Here is a 22,183-nt window from a genome sequence, read left to right as displayed (position 1 = left end):
CCTCGCTTATATTTTAAAGCTTACATATGTATGTATTCTTGGTTATATTGGTTATATATATACAGGTTAAGTGTGGTTCTCTCTCAACTTCTCGCTCTGGTCTGGTTAAATGTGGTTCTCTCCTCAAATCTCGGTCTCGCTCTCTACAGCACATATACAGGAGGTAAAATATAGCTTACTCCTACACACAGGAGGTAAAATATGCAACATTGTTTCATATTTTGCTTCACACATACAGGAGGTAAAATTTGCAACTTTGTTTCATATTTTGCTTCACACATACAAGAGGTAAAATATGCAACAATGTTTCATATTTTGCCTCGCTTATATTTAAACGCTTACATATGTATGTATGTATTCTTGATTATATTATCGAAAAAATGTGGGTCTCTCTCAAATTCTCGGGCTCTCTCCCCCTCATCCGTTCATATAGGTGGCTTAGCCTATCATATTTCTTGTAATTTTTTGTTGTTTTGACCCACTGTGCAGTTATATTTAACCCTCGCTCTCCAAATACTCTCTCACACACACACACACTCTCTCTCTCTCTCCCTCTCTCTCTCTCACACACACACACTCTCTCTCTCTCTCTCTCACACACACACACACACACACAGACAAAAGGTAAAAAGGTATCAAATTACTGATCTGGAAGCCCCATTACCCCTCTACTGCCGACAAAAATATGGATTTGATTTAAAACTCAAAGGTGTTGTGGAGCAGGTAAACCAGAACTGCACTTAAACAAAAATGTTGATCTTTTGTGAAGGTGGTACCTTAAGGAGTGGACCGATATAACCCATTTTCGAATTTAAACTAAGTTTGGACAAAACTTGGTCCAAAGTTTGGACCAAATCGGTTGCTTCGTTTATGAGATATCGCGCGTATCATGTTGGCGAATATTTTTGAACTTTAGTGGAGGAGGTACTGGAAGGAGTGGGCCTCAAAGTCCCATCTTTTAACTTTGTCTAAGATTTGCAGAAATATTACGATATGGAAAAAGAACCGCAAAACCCCTGAAAACCTCCTAATACATAATTATTGGCGAAAAAGGATTTCGGTTTCGTAGCCGGTATTCGATTCGTTATTGTCAATAGATTAACCCTCCGTTGGATACAAGGGTCTGGCCAGACCTATTTTATAATATTTAATAGCGTCTGGCCAGACCCAAGTGTGCAACGGAGGGTTAAAGTTTCAATTCACAAAGGGTGAATCCAAACACTTCAAACACTTCTGACGGCAAAGCCTACTGATACTTGTTTACTTTTAATGTTCAACCTCTATGATTGCGTTGAAGACGTTATATAGCCATCTCATAAATAATAAGCCCGGCTACTGTTATAAAATCGCAATAAATTGCACATGACGATTTCTGAAATTGTAATTGTGTTTATTTCCGTTTTCGTGGAGGCTGTTCTTTTTCCACATTTGTTGTTTTGTTTATTGGATGGCTGGCTAGAAGCTTGTCTTGTATGACATACATATACATAATAACAAACAACTACCTCCACACGATGATGTGTTTTTTTTTTTTGAGTCTACCACTTTACAAACAAAACAACAACAATCGAAAACCACTCAACAGGTGGCGGTAGTGATCAACAATACAACACGTCCACAAGTGTTTATGAATCTTGTGTGTTTGATGTTTGAAGTGTTTGCTACTTGAGATTAAAGTTTGTTACCATATTCAATTACGATTTTTTGTTGTTTTTCTTTGGTTAGTTTTTTTGCTCTTCTGTATTTCTGTTTGCTATGGATTCAACAAGTGTTTATTTATGCATAGTATTTAAATTAATTTACAAATGTTATTGATTGATCTGATAATGTTATTCATTTGACAGCTTGTTGTTACTGCGTTAATGCGTTATGAATAAACGAATGAATGAATGAATCAAAATGAAAATATATTTTGAACAATCATGTTAAGATTATTGGTTAAATTTATTTGCTTTGTTTTCAACAATTTAATGGATTTTATTTTCGATAATTATGATATCAAAAATGTCAGAATAAAGACACAAACGATATATAAACTAAGATGACGTATGTACATGTATTAACAATATTTATTCATATGTTTTTAATCGTCATTTTATTTGCTTCCAAAACAAAAGACTTAAGAAACAAACTCTGTTTTGAAAACGAATTTTTATAACAAGTTAAAGTTTATTGAAACAAGTAAAAAAGTATCAGTCGGCTTTTCCGACAGATATATACCCACAGCCTGTGTGAATTGAAACTCTTTCTTCCCTGAAAATTTATGTATACCGAACTTGTCGACGGACGGACATGGCCAGCCAGACGGACGGACATGGCTAAATAGGCTTCAGATTGTCTGAAACGGATTTCATCCAAACAAACTTGGAATCTAAATTTTGATGAGGGACATTTTGGGCGTATGTTAGGGCTAATATGTTAGGAAGTATAGACTTTTCCAAGAATAGTCAGAAATTTTACATTCATTAATGAGTTCAAAACGACTCTCGAACAGACCATGAACTGTACTTAAGTAAAAATTTAGAAGTTTTATGAGGGAGATCGTCGAACTTGATTTAAGTTTTAGAGAATATTATGATGTGTAAATGTCCCGATAAACTCGTTGATCTAGAGTTTCACGCTTGTACCTTTGGGCCTCTCCCTCTGGATCATGAAGATCTCTACCGACTAGCCACTAGATTGTGACAGGAATGCTCACGGTGGCAATACAAGCAGGCACTGTATCGACAACATAAAATTTTAGTTTCGCCATGAAAATGGTCCACTGGTAGAATGTTGAGACAACGTGTTGCAGTCTTCAGGACGACATTTTGATAGGTTTGAATATTATATTCTTCCACTGCGTAGCGCTAACATTTAAATACCACACTGGCGCCGCAGCTTGTTCTTACTTCTGATCTTGTCGCAAATAGCGATAATCAAGACCTAAACGTACAGCTGTTTCATTGTTGCTCCAGTAAACGACGGCTGACCTACAAAACTTTTGGGTATTTGTGGACGTAAAACTAAAATAATATGGTGTAGCAGAAGATGGGGATTAGAAACCTAGAACCCATCCCTTACCGTTGAGCTAAAATGTTGGCTCATAGTAAGCTCCTGCTTCTAACTGCAACCCTTAAATGCATTCTCTTCACGAAATCTACGTTATTGGGCTTGCGCGAACTACTAATACGACTTAATACCTGGAACGTTACACTAATACCTTGGGGTAGCTAGTAGTCAGAATCAGGACACCACCCACAAATGTCGGTTCACCGTCCAACACACACACTTTTCACATTTTTCAGTTAATTTTGCAACCTGGACTGGCCGCGTCCAAAAAGATTGGTTTAAGCTTGGCAATTAGACAACTGCAGAGTGTCGTGCAGTCCGATTCCATTTGCACGGCATGTGTTGAATATGGTGCCATAAATTCGGGACCAATGCGAATTGAGGCGGCTGCATCGTCCGAATCTTCACTAGGATAAAACCACTCGTGTTTGTCTTGGCAACTGGCGTTATTTTGCTGCGATGGATTGGAGGTGTTCTGCGAGTACAGCATTCACACAATACCTGTGTACTGCCTGCACAACTGCATCAGTGTGAATGCTATTTAAACATGTCTGAGGTACCATTGGACCTCTCTCTCTTGATCATGAAGATATCTTCTGACATGCCTAGGTCTGCCATCAGGCTTCAATCACATCCCGGTATGCCTTCTCATGAAGATGGTTCACCACAGACCGACCTATAGCCTTATAAGAAGTTAACAAGCTTTCTTTGTCAGTGGCCCAAGTGCTAGCGACTTGAGAACCTTGTTCCTACTTCCAATCTTATCGTTGTGGCTTGCGCGAACGCCTTAAACATGCTGTCGAACTTCACACCCAACATCTTGGTGTAGTTAGTGGTCGGAATCTATTATTTACTTCAGATTTCCAGGTGATGAACAGTGTGGCAGTGGATTTAGCGGTGGATATTTTCATATTCCTCAGATGAAAGCACTGCACTAAGTCATCTATGTAGACATTTAACCTCTCACATGTGTCATCGACGATAGGACTCGACGCCAAGATTGTACAATCTTCCGCATACATTAGGACATCTCTGCCGTCTGGAGGGTGTAGAATTTCAGAAATGTAGAGGTTAAACAGTCCCTAAGATATCACCCCGCCTGAGGAACTCCCTATTTCATTTTAGGGGTCTTAGACTTATTATTCGTGAATTTTCTATAAGACTGGTTGATTATCCAACTTTTCAAGCAAGCCTGGTCCTCGAGCAACCTGGCACGGCTGACGGTATCGAAGGAAAGGTCAAGAGCTACCATAAATGTTCGGTCGCACAGTCTGTTCTGGTTTAGTCCTCGACTGTTATGTTCGGATATAGCATGTAATGCTGCTGTGGTGCTGTGCATTTTCCGGAATTCATGCTGATGTTGGACAACAGGAAAACTGCTTCTCATCAAGGCGACAGTAGAGAAGTCAGCCTGTACGATTTGCATCTTCAGGAGGGGGTTGGCAGAATGCAACATTCCATGTTTCTGATACAATATGGGTGGCTTAAGATATATTGAGGAAACTTGTTGAAGATTCAACTCCGGGTTTATCCAGTTGCTTAATTTTATCATTGAGATAAACGGATGACATCTGCAACATCGCTCATCGTAAATTGTGGTGGTACATCTCGGCTGAGAGCGCACCTCTTCGGATCTGTCACAATAACAACCGTTTTATGATCCTACTTTCCCGGATTCGAGAGTGATTTATTCATTGCCCACAGTTTACATAATACTATACGAATGTTGTATTGCTTCAGGTTGTCTAACCAATTTTTCCGCTCATGCTTGCATATTAGCCTCTTGGCTTTAAGAGTAAGTTCTCTAACTCTTGAATCTTCAGGTATCGTTCGGCGAAATTCATCACGCTCATTTGCTTATTCCGTCGCCTCTGTTGGGAAATTTGGTCTGATTTCGGGATTTCAACCAACTGGTATAAAGCGAGTGGATGCAACTGTGATTATATGTTCCCACAACATCTCCGAAGGTACAGGGGAGACTTTTCTCATATCGAGGAGTGCACGCCGTTTCGTATTAGCTCAATGATATGGGACCTACATTTTATAGCCGAGTCCGAAGGGCGTGTCTTACGGCAACTAATTGTAGAGAAGTTTTTCATGGCTGATATATTCAGGAAATGTAAGTCAGCAATATTCAGCAACGCCGAAAACCTACAGGTCAGGCATTGAACTGCAGACCTTCTGAGTGTAAGACGGACGTGCTTACCACTGCACCACGGTAGCTCCCAGCTGTCATTATGTCCCGGAAAATTCTCTCAGCTACCCGAGGATCTGTTGAAATGGGCAGCTCTCTAGAGTGGTGATTGGTAAATTCTCTGAACCCTTTCCAACCAGCTTTTCCATGCTTCAGGAAAAAAAGGCGGTTAGAGGTTATGAAGTCTGGTGGCCTGTTAACGGATACAATGATCGATGTGGGTCTGATCTAAGTGAAATGACGGGTTGCCAGGATACGTCATTTATCAGACCTGGTGCCACAATGGTGATATCACGGGCTGGGGCAATCTCCTCTAATCCTCGTAGGAACGTCTTCATTCGACGTACGAAACGTGGAGTTACCAAAGTTCATAATGAGCATTGAAGTCTCCCAGCACCAGACGGTTGGTGCCCTCCAAAAGCAAACTATCGCCGGGCATATAACGCAGAGCACAACTATTCATCGGTGGTATGTAGACATTAGGTTAGTCTACCTCGGCGGTCCCACGCCTTACTTCTACCCCCGTTTATTTCATGTATCGGCCACTGGAGTCAAGCTCAAACGAGATAGGTCTTTACTGGACAACCTGGTTTATAGGGAAGGAAAGGCCTCCTCCTCACCATCTTGTACGATCCTTTCGAAAAACATATAATCATTGCAACGTTGCAAGCTACAGGCGACGGTGAGCTTTGTTTTTTGGATCGTAGCGGCCATGATGTTACTCCGACTTATAGATTCTTACCCTGGAGAACATTGCAATTGAATTGCAGGATCGATTTTCAAAATGTTTCTCGAACAGCTCTTTAACTGCACCCAATCAAAAATGTGAAGAAGGTCTTCGAAGGAGTGTACTATTTTAATTGAGGACAGATAATGACATCTTGCAAAGCGAAATGAAATTTAACACGATACCGAAAGCAGACATACCTTGGAACTCTTGGAACATATAGGGATGTCGTTTATAACAGGGCAGTTTCCTGGTCTAAGAGATCGATTTTTTGTAGGCAGAATGACTCTCAGAGCTCTCATTGTATTCATTTGTAAATTTTTAAAAGTAATGAATTGAATGTTTTTCGATTAATATCCCATTTGTTTTATTTTTTTCAGCTTCGGCATGTTTCACGATACAGCAAAAATTGGTTGCCATCCACGTGTGGGTTCCATAGTTCACATAATGACGCCAACGTTTGGTGCCGATACACTACAAGTTTGTTGGTCAAATTGTAGCCGGAAATTTATAACACACTTTTTGGAGTAAGTTCTCAAAGTAGGTCAACGAGACAAGTATTTCCTAATCGAACATTTCCTTTATTCCCACAATTTTACAGTCAAGGTTTAGGCGATTGTCTGGATGATGAACCCACAGGCTTAAATGAATATGTCTATCCGGATGAAATGCCTGGCAAAAAATATAATGCTGAGCTACAATGTCGCCTGCAATATAATGTCACCGATAGCGAGGTGGAGGCTTGCTCCTCAATGAATGAAATTTGTTCGACACTGTGGTGTCGTGTTAATGGTGAATGTATAACAAATATGCGACCAACTGCCCCGGGGACATTGTGTGGAAAACGTAAGGTTTGTTGTGGTAATTTTTGCATCCGTCCATTACGGCTTGAACGAATGTAGATTTTTTGTTTGTTTTTTTCTTTCTTTCTTCTCTTAGTGGTGTCAAAATGGTAAATGTGTTCGTATTGAACCTTTTGAAAAAATTGATGGCTCTTGGGGTAATTGGTCCGAATGGAGTGAATGTTCGCGGACCTGTGGCGGTGGTGTTTCTATACAGCAACGCGAATGTGATAGTCCTCGCCCGGCAAATGGTGGTACATTTTGCATTGGTGAAAGAAAGAGGTAAGTTGGTTGTACAGATTGTTTTGGCAAGTTATATTTAATTAGTTTGTTATTTTTAGGTATAAGATATGCAATAGCCAACCTTGTCCGAAGAATGAACCCAGTTTTAGAGCCCAACAGTGTGAAAAATACAATGATAAACCATATCAGGGCCATTTCTATAAATGGTTGCCTTTCTTTGATAAACGTAAGTACAACATTATGACTACATGTTATTTTTGACGCATGATTACATACACACAGAGAAAAAATATTGTTGGAACAATCATATTCTAAGAACAAAAAAGTGTATTTTAAAATTCTTAAAATATGTATTGTTGGAGCAACAATATATTTTGTGGCATCATGTTTCCTAATAAAAAATATATGAAAACAACAATATATATTTTCAGATTTTTAAAATACACTATTTTGTTCTTAGAATATGATTGTTCCAACAATATCTCTTCTCTGTGTGTACGCTCAGAAATGCAGATACTGCTTCTTCCCTAGTTCTCCACAACAACATGAAATTCACTCGGCCAGCGATAATTATTTCAATATGTATCCTTCTGCAATATCTATTTTAGTTGGAATAAACTATTTCATTAAGAGAATGTCTCTTTCGTCTATCTACTTCACCTCTTTCATTCATCTCGATTCTTTTGCCCTCCAGTTCAGTCATTCACTTCGCCCAATCGCTCCAAAAGGAAAGGAAAACGCAACATTACTGAATTTAAAACCGCAATGTACCTGTTGAAAAGATCGACGAGATTAAAGAAAGAAAGGGTACTACTATATACACTTTTTAATGAAAGGGTGCTACTATAGACACTTTTTAATGAAAGGGTGCTACTATAGACCCTTTCAGAATGAAAAGGTGCTACTATAGAATGTAATTCGAAACATTCTAGTTATAATTTGTAACATTTCATTTGTAATTCGAAACAATTCAATTGTTATTCGAGAATTCCATTTGTAATTCAAATTATTCCATTTGCAATTCGAATTATTCCATTTAAAATTCGAATTATTCCATTTGAAATTCGAATTAGTTTGTTTGTAATTCGATTTATTTCATTTGAAATTCGAATTACTCTATTTGTAATTCGAAATGTTCCATTTGTAATTCGAATTATTCCATTTGAGATTCTTATTATTCCATCTGAAATTAGAAACGAAAAAAATTAAAAAAAAATTGGTTGCATTGCAAAAACCTAACCAAAACTATAAAAATGAATGGATTCAAACCTAACCTTGGGTTCTTAAGTTTTTCGGCTCGCTGCACATTGGTCGAAATCACTGATCTAGCGGCGCGAAATTAATAACTTGGAAACGAATGGAGATATCTTTCTGAAATTTTGCACAAACTCAGTCTGTGTCCGTGGGTAATAATGGACTAAATATGAACAACATCGGCTAAAATTGTGGTCATAGGTCCCCGTTTAGGTATAGGCCCCTGTTTAGGTGAGGGAGGGGAAATCCATAGGTTTCTTCGATAACTCAGGATTACCGTATGATGAGCAGTGGAGAGAGAAAAGAACAATAAAATAAAACACAAGCAGTATCAGTTTTAATATTAAATAATATGCTGGTTTATTGGTGTAATTCTTTTCTCTCTGGCGACAGAGGCCTGTTAGTTCAACTAGGATTACCAATTGTAATCTGTGGTGGCGACAGAGGCCGGTTAGTAAACGCGAAGACGTTTGGGTTAATGCGCGACAAGTTAACTCTCCAAAGGTTGGTCGACAAGTGAACGCAGAGGATCTTGCAATCGCAGAGGATTGCAGCGATCGCAGAGGATCTGAGTCGATTTATACTACTACATTTACATATTCCAATGAGAGAAAACTCAACAACCATCGCTCGTTAGCATCAACACTCTACGGTCTCCGCAGAGGGAACTTGCTGAGGTGATGCACGATGATGTCAATCAGCATCCGTGATCGACTGAGCTCGGGAAGTTTAGTTGGAATGTATCAAACCTAAACAGGCCCCTTTTAAGGTACCTCCCGATTTTCAGTATTTTGGGGGTTTAAAGCTACATTTTCCGGCCAAATTAGGTTAATTTGTAATTTGGGATTCCCAGTGGACACAAACATTCTCCACCAAAAATTGTGCATATAGGTCAACGTTGTGATATTGTCCCAATATAACGGTACCTCCCAACATTCGGTATAGTTAGGATTTTGTCTATATTTTCAGACCAAATAAGCTGAATTTTGGCATAGGAGGTTCTCGTTGGTTATACATCTTCTCCACCAAAAATTGTGAACATAGGTCTACATTTTGATATAGCCCCCATATAACTGTACCGAGAGATTTTGGGTATTTTGAAGATTTAAACCATTTTTCAAGACCATTTATCAGCAAGATTTGCAGCTATTTGCAGCTAAATTGTGGTTATTCGGAACCTAGGAAGTCCAAATTAATTAGTAAAAAAATTATATCATATTTATTTGCGACAAGATCAGAAGTATACACAGAGAAACAAATATGATTGATTCAACAATATTCGGTCCAAAATTTGGCTTTCGTAATATTTTGACCAAACTGGTTTATATCGGTCCACTCCTTCCGGTACCTCTCCCACAAAAGTTCGAAAATGTTCGCAAAATTTGTGCGCACGATAACTCTTGAAAGAAGTAATCGATTTGATTCATACTTTGCACATCGTGAAATTACTACCAGACTTAGATGAGGTTCCAATAGGGACTCAATCGGTTCACTCATTCTGGTATCTGCCACACAAAATTGCGGAAAAGTTCAGTTTAGGACCTGCTCTCGAATCGCTTTGATTTTTGTTGTAACAACTTGTATTCACTGTCTCCTATACGGCGGTACAAGTTTCATCCATACTTCCTGAGAAAATAGCCTGACTTACTTACTTACTTAGCTGGCCTTTTACAGAACATTTGTTCGATAAGCCGAACTAAGAAAAAATCTCCAATCCTCTCTGTTTGCTGCCGTATTTTCCCAATCTGGGATATGTAGCTTTCTGATATCTCGTTTGACTTGTTCGATCCAACGAAGCTTTGGCCTTGCAGATCTGCGAGAACTTCCATGCGGCCCGTATTTATATGCCTTTTTAGCGGGTTCATCATCACTCATTCTTATAACATGGCCTAGCCATTGCAATCGTTGTATCTCGATTCGTTCAACTACATTGATGTCATTGTATAGTTGATACAGCTCGTTGTTCATACGACGCCGATATTCGCCGTCAACACAGATTGGCCCGTAGATTTTTCGAAGAATTTTTCTCTCGAACACGCCAAGCACTGCCATCTGCTTGAGCAAGTAGCCATGCTTCGGAACCATACATTAGCACGAGTAGTATCAGGGTTTTGTGAAGTGTTACTTTTGTTTGACGAGAGGTGGCTTTATTCCTAAACTGCTTACTCAGCCCAAAGTAGCATCTGTTAGCCAACACTATTCTTCTTCGTATTTCACAACTGATGTGTTGTGTTTATGGCGGTGCCGAGTTAGACGAAGTCCTTTACTACCTCAAAATTGTAGGTACCAACATTCACAGATGGTGCGGGGCTAGTGGACATATTACGCGTCGATACCATCAACTTGGTTTTTTCGCCGTTTACTGCCAGACCAACTTTAGAAGATTCTCTTTCGACTTTTGCAAAGGTGTCAGTTACTTCCTTTACCGATCGACCCATGATGTCAATGTCGTCGGCATAAGCCAGTAACATATGGCTGTTCGTGTATATCCTTCCATTTCTTTTGACCTTCGCGTCTCGTATGACCTTTTCCAGCAGGATGTTGAATAGATCACACGACAGGCCGTCTCCTTGTCTGAAACCTCTTTTGGTAATAAACTCTTCGGAAAGGTTCTTTCCTATTTTAACTGAGGATCTCGTCTCAGTTAACGTCATTCTACAAAGCCGAATGAGCTTTGCAGGAATACCAAAATCAGACATGGCTTGGAACACCTTTGAACGTATAGGGCTGTCGAATGCTGCTTTATAATCGACGAAAAGATGGAAGGTGTCGATCTGCATTTCTTGGGTCTTTTCCAGGATTTGTCTCAAGGTAAATATCTGGTCAATGGTGGATTTGCCAGGTCTAAAGCCGCACTGATAGGGTCCAATAATTTCATTGACCATAGGCTTTAGTCTCTCACACAATATGCCAGATACTATCTTATATGCAATCGGTAGCAGACTTATGTCCCTGTAATTGGAGCGCACAGTCTTATCACCCTTCTTGTGTACTGGACATAGGATGCTCACGTTTCGATCGTCGGGTACGCGTTCTTCCTGCCAGATGGTGCTAACTAGCTGATGCATACACCTTATCAGCGTGTCGCCTCCGGTTTTGAACAGCTCGGCTGGAAGGCCATCTGCTACTGCCGCCTTATTATTCTTCAACCGGTTTATTGCTGTCCTTACCTCATCCTGGCTGGGCGGTATACATTCAATACCATCTTCTGGGATTGGATCTGTGGTATCTTCGCCATCTTCACTGCTATCGGATACCAACAGTTTGGACACAACAGTTGAGGACACTATCTGTATCAGTTACCAAATTACCTTGTTGGTCTCTACAGAAGGATATGCCTGTACCAAAGCCTTCAGTTTGATGCTTCACTCTTTGGTAGAATTTTCGGACTTCATTCTGTCTCCTGTACATCTCGATTTGGTCACACTCCCCCTTTTCCATCTTTCTCTTTTTCCTGCAGAAAAGACGTTTCTCCTCTCTCCTTTTCTCCCGATACCTCTCTCGTGCTCTACGCGTTGCTACTGATTGTAAAGTAGCCCTATATGGCGCATTTGTTTCTTCGGTAGCAGCACGGCACTCCTGGTCATACCATGGATTCTTTGGTGGAGGTCTCTGATATCCAAGTACTGATTTTGCGGCTGTTTGCATGGAGTGGGCAATATTTTGCCATTGTGCTGATATGTTTTCGGGACGAGAAGCGAATTCATTAAGCAATTGGGTCAGTTGAGTGGAATATGCTGTGGCTATCTGTTGTGTTTGCAGCTTAGCGATGCCCAACTTTCGTGTTGTGTCTGTCCGTGCTTTATTTGCAACGTTTAGACGGGTACGTACCTTTGCTGCAACGAGGTTCGAATCTATGTTTGCTCCTCGGAACTATTGTACATCCAACACGCTACTAGCCCGACGCCCAAACCCAAGCTTTTAATGTTCTTATGGGTGAACGCGGGGCACATGTTAGCTCACTACCTTTAACGGGTGTTAATGGCAGCTCCCCAGGTGACACCACGGGGAGGTCAGTGTCCACATGAGATGAGAGAGGGACCAAGATAAATCCTGGACTTTACCATGTTAAAGCCGGTCAGGACAGTTCCTTGGTATCTTTCATCCCCTACGTCATCCATAGCGTGAAAAGTGCAAAAAACCGCTATGACACCGTGTGTAGTGTTTGGAGCGCAAGATAACTCTCCAACGGCTCTGCCGATCCAAATTTTGGCCTTCGTAATATCTTGTCCCCCACAAAAGTTAAAAATGTTCGGAAAAATTGTGCGCACGATAACTCTTGATGGGAGCGACCGATTTGGTCCATACCAGATATAGATCAGGTTCGAATATGGACTATGTCCACCCCTTCGGAACCTTCCACACAAAACTTCGGATAAGTTCACTTTAAGTCCTGCTCTCGAATCACTTCGGTTTTTGTTGAAACAACTTGCATTCGCTGCTTCAATTACGACGGTGAACGTTTTTTCAGGGGCAAATCGACACTTCTTGAGAAAACATCCCGAAAGGTTTAAAAAACCAATTTAATCCAAACTTTGGATCTCCTAATATTGTGTCAAAACTTGTATACCGATGCTGTTCGTTGTGGTCCTGTTTAAAGCGATGTTATGTTTTTCGTGGACAAGTCCATGCTTCCTGGCATACTGGTCCAAAAGTTATACGATGACCCATTGAAATGACTAGTGGGTTTGATATCTATCGAAAAGATATGACTCCCAAAATAAGATTCACTTCTATAATGTACGAAGTCGGTACGCTCCGTCGCAATACCTTTGAATTTTAATCCTAATTCTGAAAAGACCCTAAATACATTCGATCTGTTCGTAGATGAAAGTTTCAATTCACATAGGCTGAGGGTATATCTCTGTCGGAAAAGCCGACTGATTCTTTTTTATTTATTTTTATTTTTTTTTCATTCTTCTTTGGGTTTTGATGGTTGAGTTGTACCGGCGCTATCTGAGAAGTGGTCGTAATTTGTGTTTTCTTTTCATGTTTGTTATGGTTTTTAATAATTCCTTATGTTGTGGGGGTGCTTGGATGAGCGCAATGGAGTACCTCTGTTTGTCTCTGTTGTAAGTTAAAGCAGCAAACCATGTATTGTGTTCATCAATTCTCGTAATATTATACGTTATATTTATATCAAAGTTATGGGAAAGTGTATGTGAGAATTATTTACAATCAAATCAAAAAATTTCAGTAACAGGTTTAGGGGGCTGACAATACTTTTTGAAAATATTAGATCATGGTCGAACTCGACTGGAGGGGGGCGCTAGAATTCTCAGTATTTTAGCTAATTTAATTTTTTTAACAATATAAACGGGTTGATATAAGTCAATTAAATAAATTGTATTAGCTGTACGACTTTCGTTTGGATCCACCGTATGTAAGTTTCATATAAAGAAGAAGTCTGAATGGTATTCTGCACATTTTTACTTTTATCCAAAAAAGGGATCTTAGTTTAGTTCTCATTTTTTGTAATTATGCCCTGGCAACGACTCTCATAAAATATTTTAAAAAATGTCTCTTTTTCAGAAAACCCTTGCAAACTGTACTGCAATGATGTCGATGATACAATTATTGCCAATTGGGGTGATATGGTCCTGGATGGAACCCCCTGCACTTTGGGTACTAACAATATGTGTATTGATGGCATTTGCAGGGTGAGTAAAGATCATAAAATACACTTCATATCTCTTAGCTTTTTATTAAAACAAATTTTCTTTAGAAAGTTGGTTGCGATTGGATTGTCGATTCGGATATGCAGGAGGATCGCTGCGGTGTTTGTGGTGGCAACGGCGATCAATGTAAACCGGTGAAGGCGGTATTTAATGAAACGCTGAAAGTTACCGAAGGTTATGTTGAAATTGTTGTCTTACCGGCAAAGGCGCGGCACATCATCATAAAGGAATTGGGAAATTCCGCACATTTTCTAAGTGTGGCCAGGGCTAATAGCAGTACGTTTTATTTGAATGGTGATAGTTTGATATCAATGCCAGGAGAATTTGTCATAGCTGGTGCTGAGAGTTTCTATGATCGCATAGATGATCAGGAAATTATTAAAATACCACAACCCATAGAACATTCCATAGCGATTTATGTAAGTGGAATAGCAAATTGTTGAGATAGGTTCTAAAATTGTTTATTCCTTTAGATTATTGTCAGAGGCGATGAACCCAATGAGGGTATTTACTATGAATTCACCTTACCTGCATTGAATGTAAGCAGCTCCAAACATTATTTGTGGAAGCTGAGCGATTGGACCCATTGTTCGGTTAGTTGCGGTGGTGGCCTACAATATCGCGAGCCCATTTGTTATGAAAATGGAAGAGGTGAGTTACCGATGGAATGCTTGAATATCCTAATTGTTAATTTATTTGTTCTTTTAGAAACTTCCGATATTGAAATGTGTTGGGCATTTGCCAAAAATTCCCGACCCCAACGTCAAACGAAAAAATGCAACAGCACTCCTTGCCCAGCCCATTGGCTGACTGGTCCATGGCAATTTTGTCCTGTTACCTGTAAAAGTCCTGATACACCATTACCGGTGCGTCGACGTACTGTCATGTGTCTGGATCAGCATGATGTTATATTGGACGATGACAAATGTAATCCAACCACCCGCCCCATAGATATGGACTTTTGTGAATCTAATTTGCCCGATTGTAGTATAAGAGAAAAACTAAGAACTCATTTTAGTTAAGCTTTGATTATTAAGATACCCATAAGTATTTAGTTTTATTAGGTGGACATAAGAGTTTGAGATGGATGGTGTAAAAACAAATTAAATTTGGAACAGAAACAGTAAATTGACCGGATTTATTTGCCAATGATTTTTTGAGAATCTTAAAAAACATTTTATCTTTGTAAAGATTGAGAAAACTAAAAGGTAAAGTTAATTTGGAGTTCTAAAGAACTAAGAATTGAAATTTTCTTCTTCCAATTTGTAAATTTGTGTTAATTCCAATAACTCCCTCAGCCTTTGATGTCCATATATGTATTAGTTCTTAAATGTACTTTTAAGTCAATACATGTAGATAAATGTAGGTCTAGGATTTAAGTTATATTTTTTTATCATAAATGTCTGTATATTTTTAACATTATTTATTTTATTTATTTCCATTATATTTTATACAAATTACTTTGTGTACTTAATTAACTTTGTTTAAAGTTCTAAACTAATACATCTCCGTACGTAGACGTCGTCTAGACATTATTAAACTTTTCAAAAAAGTTTTCAATTTACATGTTTATATAGATGGTATTTTACATACATACTCCTTATGAAGAATCAACCTAGCATTAATACAAACTAGTTGTAGTTGTATTAGCTAAGCCGTAGATTATACGTTTTTAATTTCAGGAAATGTTATTTTTTGTATTGAACTCTGAATTATTTAATTGTATTTTTTATTATTTAATAATAAATTTAGAATTAACTGAGAGATGACACATATTACGGATTTTTATTGCAAAAAGAATAAGAACAGATCATGTCACAAAAAAACCAAATCGATAATTTTGTGATGAACGGTAGGTATTTATTTAGAGTATTGTACAAACGCTCGATAAGAAGAGCAGGCATCCACATTGTTGAGTAGAGTTGTTCCATTTGAACTACATGGAAAGATCTACTTCACCATTTAATTCCAATCGTCCACATTGTTTGTATGAAAAACACTTACTTAGCTGGCCCATTACAGAACATTTATTCTATAAACCGAACTAAGAAAAGATCTCCAATTCTCTCTGTTTAGTGCTTCGCTTTCTGGAATACCGCGGCTTGTCATCTCTTCATCCACTTGTTTGCGCCATCTATTCTTTGGCCTGCCAATTCTGCGTGCACCGCCATGTGGCTCGAATTTATACGCCTTTTTAGCGGGTTCATCATCGCTCATTCTTATTATATGGCCTAGCCAACGCAATCGTTGCATCTCGATACGTTTAACTATATTGATGTCGTTGTATAACAGATACAGCTCGTGGTTCATACGACGTCGATATTCACCGTCAACGCAGATCGGTCCGTAGATTTTTCGAAGAATATTTCTCTCAAACACACCAAGCACCACCTTATCTGCTTGCGCAAGTACCCAGGCTTCGGATTCATACATCAGCACGGGTAGTATCAGTGTTTTGTAAAGCGTTAATCTTTGTTTTTAAAGTGCTTACTTAAGCCAAATCAGGATGGGGCCGATAATATCGAGCCCTTCCCGCGAAAAAGGTGTAAGCGACAAAAAGCTAATTTTACAGGAGACGGTTTTTATTGAATAACTTTTGATCTAACCAAAATTTTTTATTCAATTGTGGTATAGTTCCGTTACTCAATCCTATTTACTAAAAAAAAATTAATCATTTGTGGAATATCTTCAATATAACGGTAATTTGTGTCGCTTACATCCTTTTCGCTGTCACGCAATCAGGCAATTACATTAAAAAGTGGCGGTTACATTAAAAAAATGTTGTTTGAAAAAAATAATTTTTAGTGTAATTCACATCTTCAATTTAAAAACAAAGCAACTTACATTTATAGCAAGTATTTATTCGAACAATTATAAGATTAAAGCGTATTTCTTGTAATATAGTCGAATAACTACATGGTATTTAATGTGGAATTTTGATGTAAGCGACAATTCGCTGTCACCTAAAAATGTAAACAAAACAAAAAGGGCGCTTACATCAAAATAGTTTTTGCTCTAATTTCGTAACGGTACATGGCATAGTTATAAAAATTTGGGAGATGGCGTATTGGTATATTTTTTATCGATTTCCGTAAAAAAAAGAAAATCGAAAAAATGTCGCTTACATCTTTTTCGCGGAAAGGGCTCGATATGTTTTTGAGGCAAAAAATCACAGGGGCAAGCTAGACCTTTAAAATTTCGTGCAGATGTTTATAATCGGCCTAGAAGCTAACCTGCAAATTTGGTTGATATCGGTTCATATATAGATATAGCTCTCATATATATGTTCGCCCGATTTCGAGTAATTGATGGACCAAACACGAAAATTCTGTCCAATTATGATGATATTTGGAATATGTGGCGGAATTCGGAATGGAAATAAGTTTGCCAAGTTATTTTGAAATCGGTTCAGATATGGATATAGCTCCCTTATATATTTTCGCCCGATTTGATGTATTTCGTGCAACAAACACGCAATTTCGAAGAAATTTGAAACATGTGACAGGATTTGGTGTAGAAATATATTTGCCAAATTATATTGAAATCGGTTCAGATTTGGGATATAGCTCCCATATATATTTTCACCCGATTTTAGGTATTTGGTGCAACAAACACGCAAATTCTGTCCAATTTCGATGAAATTTAAAATATGTGACGAAATTATGTCTAGAAAAAAAGTATGCCAAATTATATCGAAATCGGTTCAGATTTGAATATAGCTCCCATATATATTTTCACCCGATTTTAATTGTTTTCTCAACTTAGTTAGTTGATACCGAACTTCCTTGAGAACATAGTTTAAATATTTTTCTTTTGACAAATTGGCCGAAACAGAGGCGGTATGAATCAAGGGTTTGGTATTGTTGCCGTGTTCATAGCAGACTTCCGAAGCAAGTTTTCTTCCTTCACTATAATCCACATTAGGGCGCCCTCTCTTCTTTTTATCATTACCTTGTTCTACCATAAATACTGTGTCGCTAGCTAACCATAAGCTTTCAAATTGTAATACACGACTTTTTGTCCTCCAATTTTTTATCCATTTTTGGTTAAGGCGTGCACAAATATTATAAATTTGTTTTTTAACTTTCGTCATGAAGTTGTCTTTGACACCTCGATTAAATTTTGCAGAAATCCATTCTATAAGGTGTTTAGGTTTTCGCTGATTTTCCAACCAAAAATTAAAAATATCCAAATTTTTAAGTTTTACGAAATCTGGAAGATGATAATTTTTTTATTCGCAAGTTTACGCAAAAATTCTTTTAAAATCTGTTAGCCGACATTGTCACCTTTCACCAGATACATATTTTTACGATAATGCACCCTGAAGCCGAAAGTTCTACTCCAAAGAACACATGGACGATACCACAGACTACATCAAAAACCATCACTTACTGACACAACAAATTATTGACCACATCTAATATTACATTTACACTTTTAATAATAATCTTAATTTACATACCATTACCCGTATTTTCCATTTTTTAAAAAATAGATAATAGCAACTGATCAGGTTTTGGCGCCAAAATACTTAAATTGTTTAACTACGACTGAATGTCAGAAATAAACGGAATGATAATTATGACATCTTTGACAGCTTGGCATGTCGCCGTGGGTCGTTGCCAGATTGAAATTTTTTGGTTTTGGAGGTTTGAAAGTGTTAAGAATATAATTCCGTTATTATTCGATTTCAATCGCTGACTTGAAAAAATTACTTTTTGCCTCAAAAACCTGCCATTGGCCCCATCGTGCAATGTAGCATCTGTTTGCCAATACAATTCTTCTTTTTATTTCACAACTGATGTCGTTTGTTGTGTTTACGGCGGTGCCGAGGTATACGAAGTCTTTTAGTCAACATTTTAGGAACCAACTTCAACAGTTGGTCCGATCTCAATGGACGCATTGTGCATCGATACCATCAACTAGGTCTCCTCGGCTTTTTTCGCCAGACCCACTTTAGCAGATTCTCCTTCGACTTTCATAAAGGTACCGGTTACTTCTTTTACGGATCGTCCCATGATGTCTATATCGTCAGCATAAGCAAGTAACATGTGGCTATTGGTGTAGATTGTGCCACTTCTTTTTACGTTTGCTCTCGCATAAGGATGTTGAAAAGATCACATGAAAGGCTGTCTCCTTGCCTGAAACCTCTTTTGGTACAAAACTCTTCGGAGAGGTTCTTTCCTATTTTAACTGAAGATCTTGTGTCAGTTAGAGCATTGATCTCCAAAATAAATGAGAGAGAATTGTTGGGAGAGTAATGTCCCTTTGTTAAACAACGGCTGACATGGCTCTCATTTGGATTTGTTATTCTCTGTTGTTACGACAACGTGCAGGCGTGTACATCAACGAGTTAGAGTCATTTTACAAAGCAGAATGAGCATTGCGGGAATACCAAATTCAGACATGGCTTGGAATACCTTTAAACGTAGCGGGCTGTCGAAGGCTGCTTTATAATCGACAAAAAGGTGGTAGGTTTCGATCTGCATCTCTTGGGTCTTCTCCAGGATTTGCCGCAGGGTAAATATCTGGTCAATGGTGGACTTGCCATGTTTAAAGCCGCATTGGTATGGCCAATTATTTCGTTGACCATAGGCTTTAGTCGTTCGCACAATATCCCTGACACGATCTTGTAGGCAATAGGGAGTAGACTTATGCCCCTATAGTTAGAGCATACAGTCTTATCTCCCTTCTTGTGGACGGGGCACCGGATACTCAGTTCCAATCGTCGGATACTCGTTCTTCGTGCCAGATGGTGCTAACTAGCTGATGAATACACCTTATCAGCGTGTCGCCTCCGGTTTTGAACAGCTCGGCTGGTAAGCCATCGGCTCCTGCTGCCTTGTTATTCTTCAGCCGATTTATTGCTGTCTTTACCTCATCTTGGCTGGGCGGTATACATTCAATACCATCTTCTAGGATTTAGACTGTGGTATCTTCGTCGACTTCGCTACTATTGGATAGCAACAGTTTGGAAAAATGCTCTTTCCATATCCCTAGCACACTATCTGTATCAGTTACCAGATTGCCTTGCTGGTCTCTACAGGAGGATGTGCCAGTTCCAAAGCCATCAGTTTGATGTTTCACTCTTTGGTAGAATTTTCGCACTTCATTCTGTCTCCTGTACATCTCGATTTGTTCACACTCTCGCTTTTCCATCTCTCTCTTTTTCCTGCGGAAAAGACTTTTCTCCTCTCTCCTTATCTCCCGATACCTCTCTCGTGCGCTACGCGTTGCTACTGATTGTAATGTAGCCCTATATGCCGCATTTTTCTCTTCGGTAGCAGCACGACACTCCTGGTCATACCGTGGATTCCTTGGTGGAGGTCTCTGGTATCCAAGTATGGATTTTGCGGCTGTTTGCATGGAGTGGGCAATGCTTTGCCATTGCGCTGATATGTTATCGGGATGAGGAGTACTTTGATCAAGCAATTGGGCTAGTTGAGTGGAATATGATGTGGTTATCTGTTGTGATTGCGGCTTACCGATGTCTAACTTTCGTGCTGTGTCTGTTCGTACTTTGTTTGCTACGTTTAGGCGGGTGCGTACCTTTGCTGCAACAAGATAGTGGTCCGAATCAATGTTTGCGCCTCGGAATGATCGTACATCCAACACGCTCGATGAATGTCTTCCATCTATCACAACGTGATCAATTTGATTTCTTGTTTTCTGATCTGGAAACAGCCAGGTGCCCTTATGAATACCGAGATGATTAAATCTAGTACCGCTAACTACCATGTTTTTTGCAGCTGCAAAGTCTATCAGCCTCATATCATTGTCAGATGTTTCACTGTAGAGACTGAGTTTCCCGACTGTTGGGCCAAAGATATTCTACTTTCCAATTTTGGCATTGAAATCGCCTGGAATGATTTTAATGTCATGGGCAGGACAACGCTCATATGTTTCTTCTAAGCGCTCGTGGTCTGTTCGTCCTTTTCTTCAGTGGGAGCATGAGCGCAAATAAAGCTGATGTTGAAGAATTTAGCTTTTATTCGAATTGCAGCAAGTCTTTCATTCACTGGGGTATTGTTTTAGCCTCCGACTAACTACGAATCTGCAACCAAACTCATGCTTTACGTCATGGCACCTATAATACAGTGCGTCACCATTAGGTGTTGTTGTGAGGCCTTTCCCAATCCATCGTATTTCCTGTATGGCAGTAATATCGGCCTTGTACTTTTCAAGTACGCCTGCCAATGCGAAGACTGCACCTGCTCTATAAAGAGTGCAAACATTCCAGGTGCAGATTCGCAGATCATGGTCCTTAAAACGTTTGCCGGGTTCGTCAACTTTAGAGGGGTTTGTTTTTCTTTTCTTTCGTTTTTTCATAGTAGGCTGTTTTTTGGGTGACGTAGGGGATGGAAGTACCAAGGAACGGTCCTGACCGTGTTTAACATGGCAAAGCCGAGGATTTATCTTGGTCCCTCTTTCATCCCAAGTGGACACTGACCTCCCCGTGGTGTCACCTGGGGAACTGCCTTTAAAACCCGTTAAATGTAGTGAGCTAACATGTGCCGCGCGTTTACCCATAAGAACGTTGAAAACTTGTTTACTATTTTACCAAAACTACTGAACCTAATTTTGCAGAAAATGTTCAGGAATTTCCAGTGGTCCAAAATGCTATATATTTGTAGACGAATTTCGGGGCCTATTATTTTATAATCGCTATATTTGCTAAACTTATGAGTGCATCGGGTTGCAAATTAATTTTCGAGACAACGGTGGTTGCGCCCCCGATCAAGAAAAACTATATTTCACAAATATATAAGTCTTAATAAGCGGGAGAATTCGACTTAACAATTTTTTTAACTTTTATAATTAGATCGGTTTAGGATAAAGACAGGGACATGGACGATAATAAATCCTAAAAAGCATAAATTAGTGGAAATAATCCGACATAGTCCGTAAAAAAAGGTTACAGGCCAAATCTGTTGATAAATTTAAAATCCATAACTCATTACGACGGGCCAGGAACGTATACCGGGGTCTGCTAGTACTGCAATAAATTCAAAAAATCATACAAAAATATGCGAAAATAACCAAAATTTAAGTCATTTTTAAAACCATTTTTTCTTTGCTTTTTTAAATGACAGTGCCAAAATATGGGTTAACACAGAGAGTTCACTATCGTTCTTCGAGAAATAAAATATTTACCTTTTGCAGAAATGAACGTCCTATAAAAACTTCTTGAATA

At 38.9% G+C, this 22,183-nt stretch overlaps 1 protein-coding gene across 2 annotated transcripts in view; it reads left to right on the top strand.

Moving 5' to 3' along the window:
• AdamTS-B (ADAM metallopeptidase with thrombospondin type 1 motif B) overlaps positions 1–15,760 on the top strand; it is a 174,300-nt gene extending 158,540 nt beyond the window's left edge. The window contains exons 10-17 of one of the 2 annotated variants that reach the window (XR_012411506.1): positions 6,353–6,499; positions 6,574–6,823; positions 6,912–7,096; positions 7,156–7,283; positions 13,844–13,971; positions 14,041–14,408; positions 14,463–14,640; positions 14,698–15,760. Coding sequence is in view for 1 of the 2 variants with exons in the window: in XM_073974524.1 (XP_073830625.1) it covers positions 6,353–6,499; positions 6,574–6,823; positions 6,912–7,096; positions 7,156–7,283; positions 13,844–13,971; positions 14,037–14,408; positions 14,463–14,640; positions 14,698–15,011 (1,702 nt within the window). In the remaining variant the exon portion in view is untranslated. Of the gene's footprint in view, positions 1–6,352; positions 6,500–6,573; positions 6,824–6,911; positions 7,097–7,155; positions 7,284–13,843; positions 13,972–14,036; positions 14,409–14,462; positions 14,641–14,697 lie in introns of both variants that reach the window. The other variant, XM_073974524.1, reaches the window with a different exon arrangement.
• Positions 15,761–22,183: the final 6,423 nt, after the last annotated feature.

This window comes from Musca autumnalis, unplaced genomic scaffold, assembly GCF_047663935.1.
Source record: "Musca autumnalis isolate F117 unplaced genomic scaffold, ASM4766393v1 scaffold_3, whole genome shotgun sequence".
Classification (NCBI taxonomy): Eukaryota; Metazoa; Arthropoda; class Insecta; order Diptera; family Muscidae; genus Musca; species Musca autumnalis.
The sequence above is the reverse complement of the archived record's forward strand: the minus strand, read 5'-3'. Positions and strand labels throughout refer to the sequence as shown.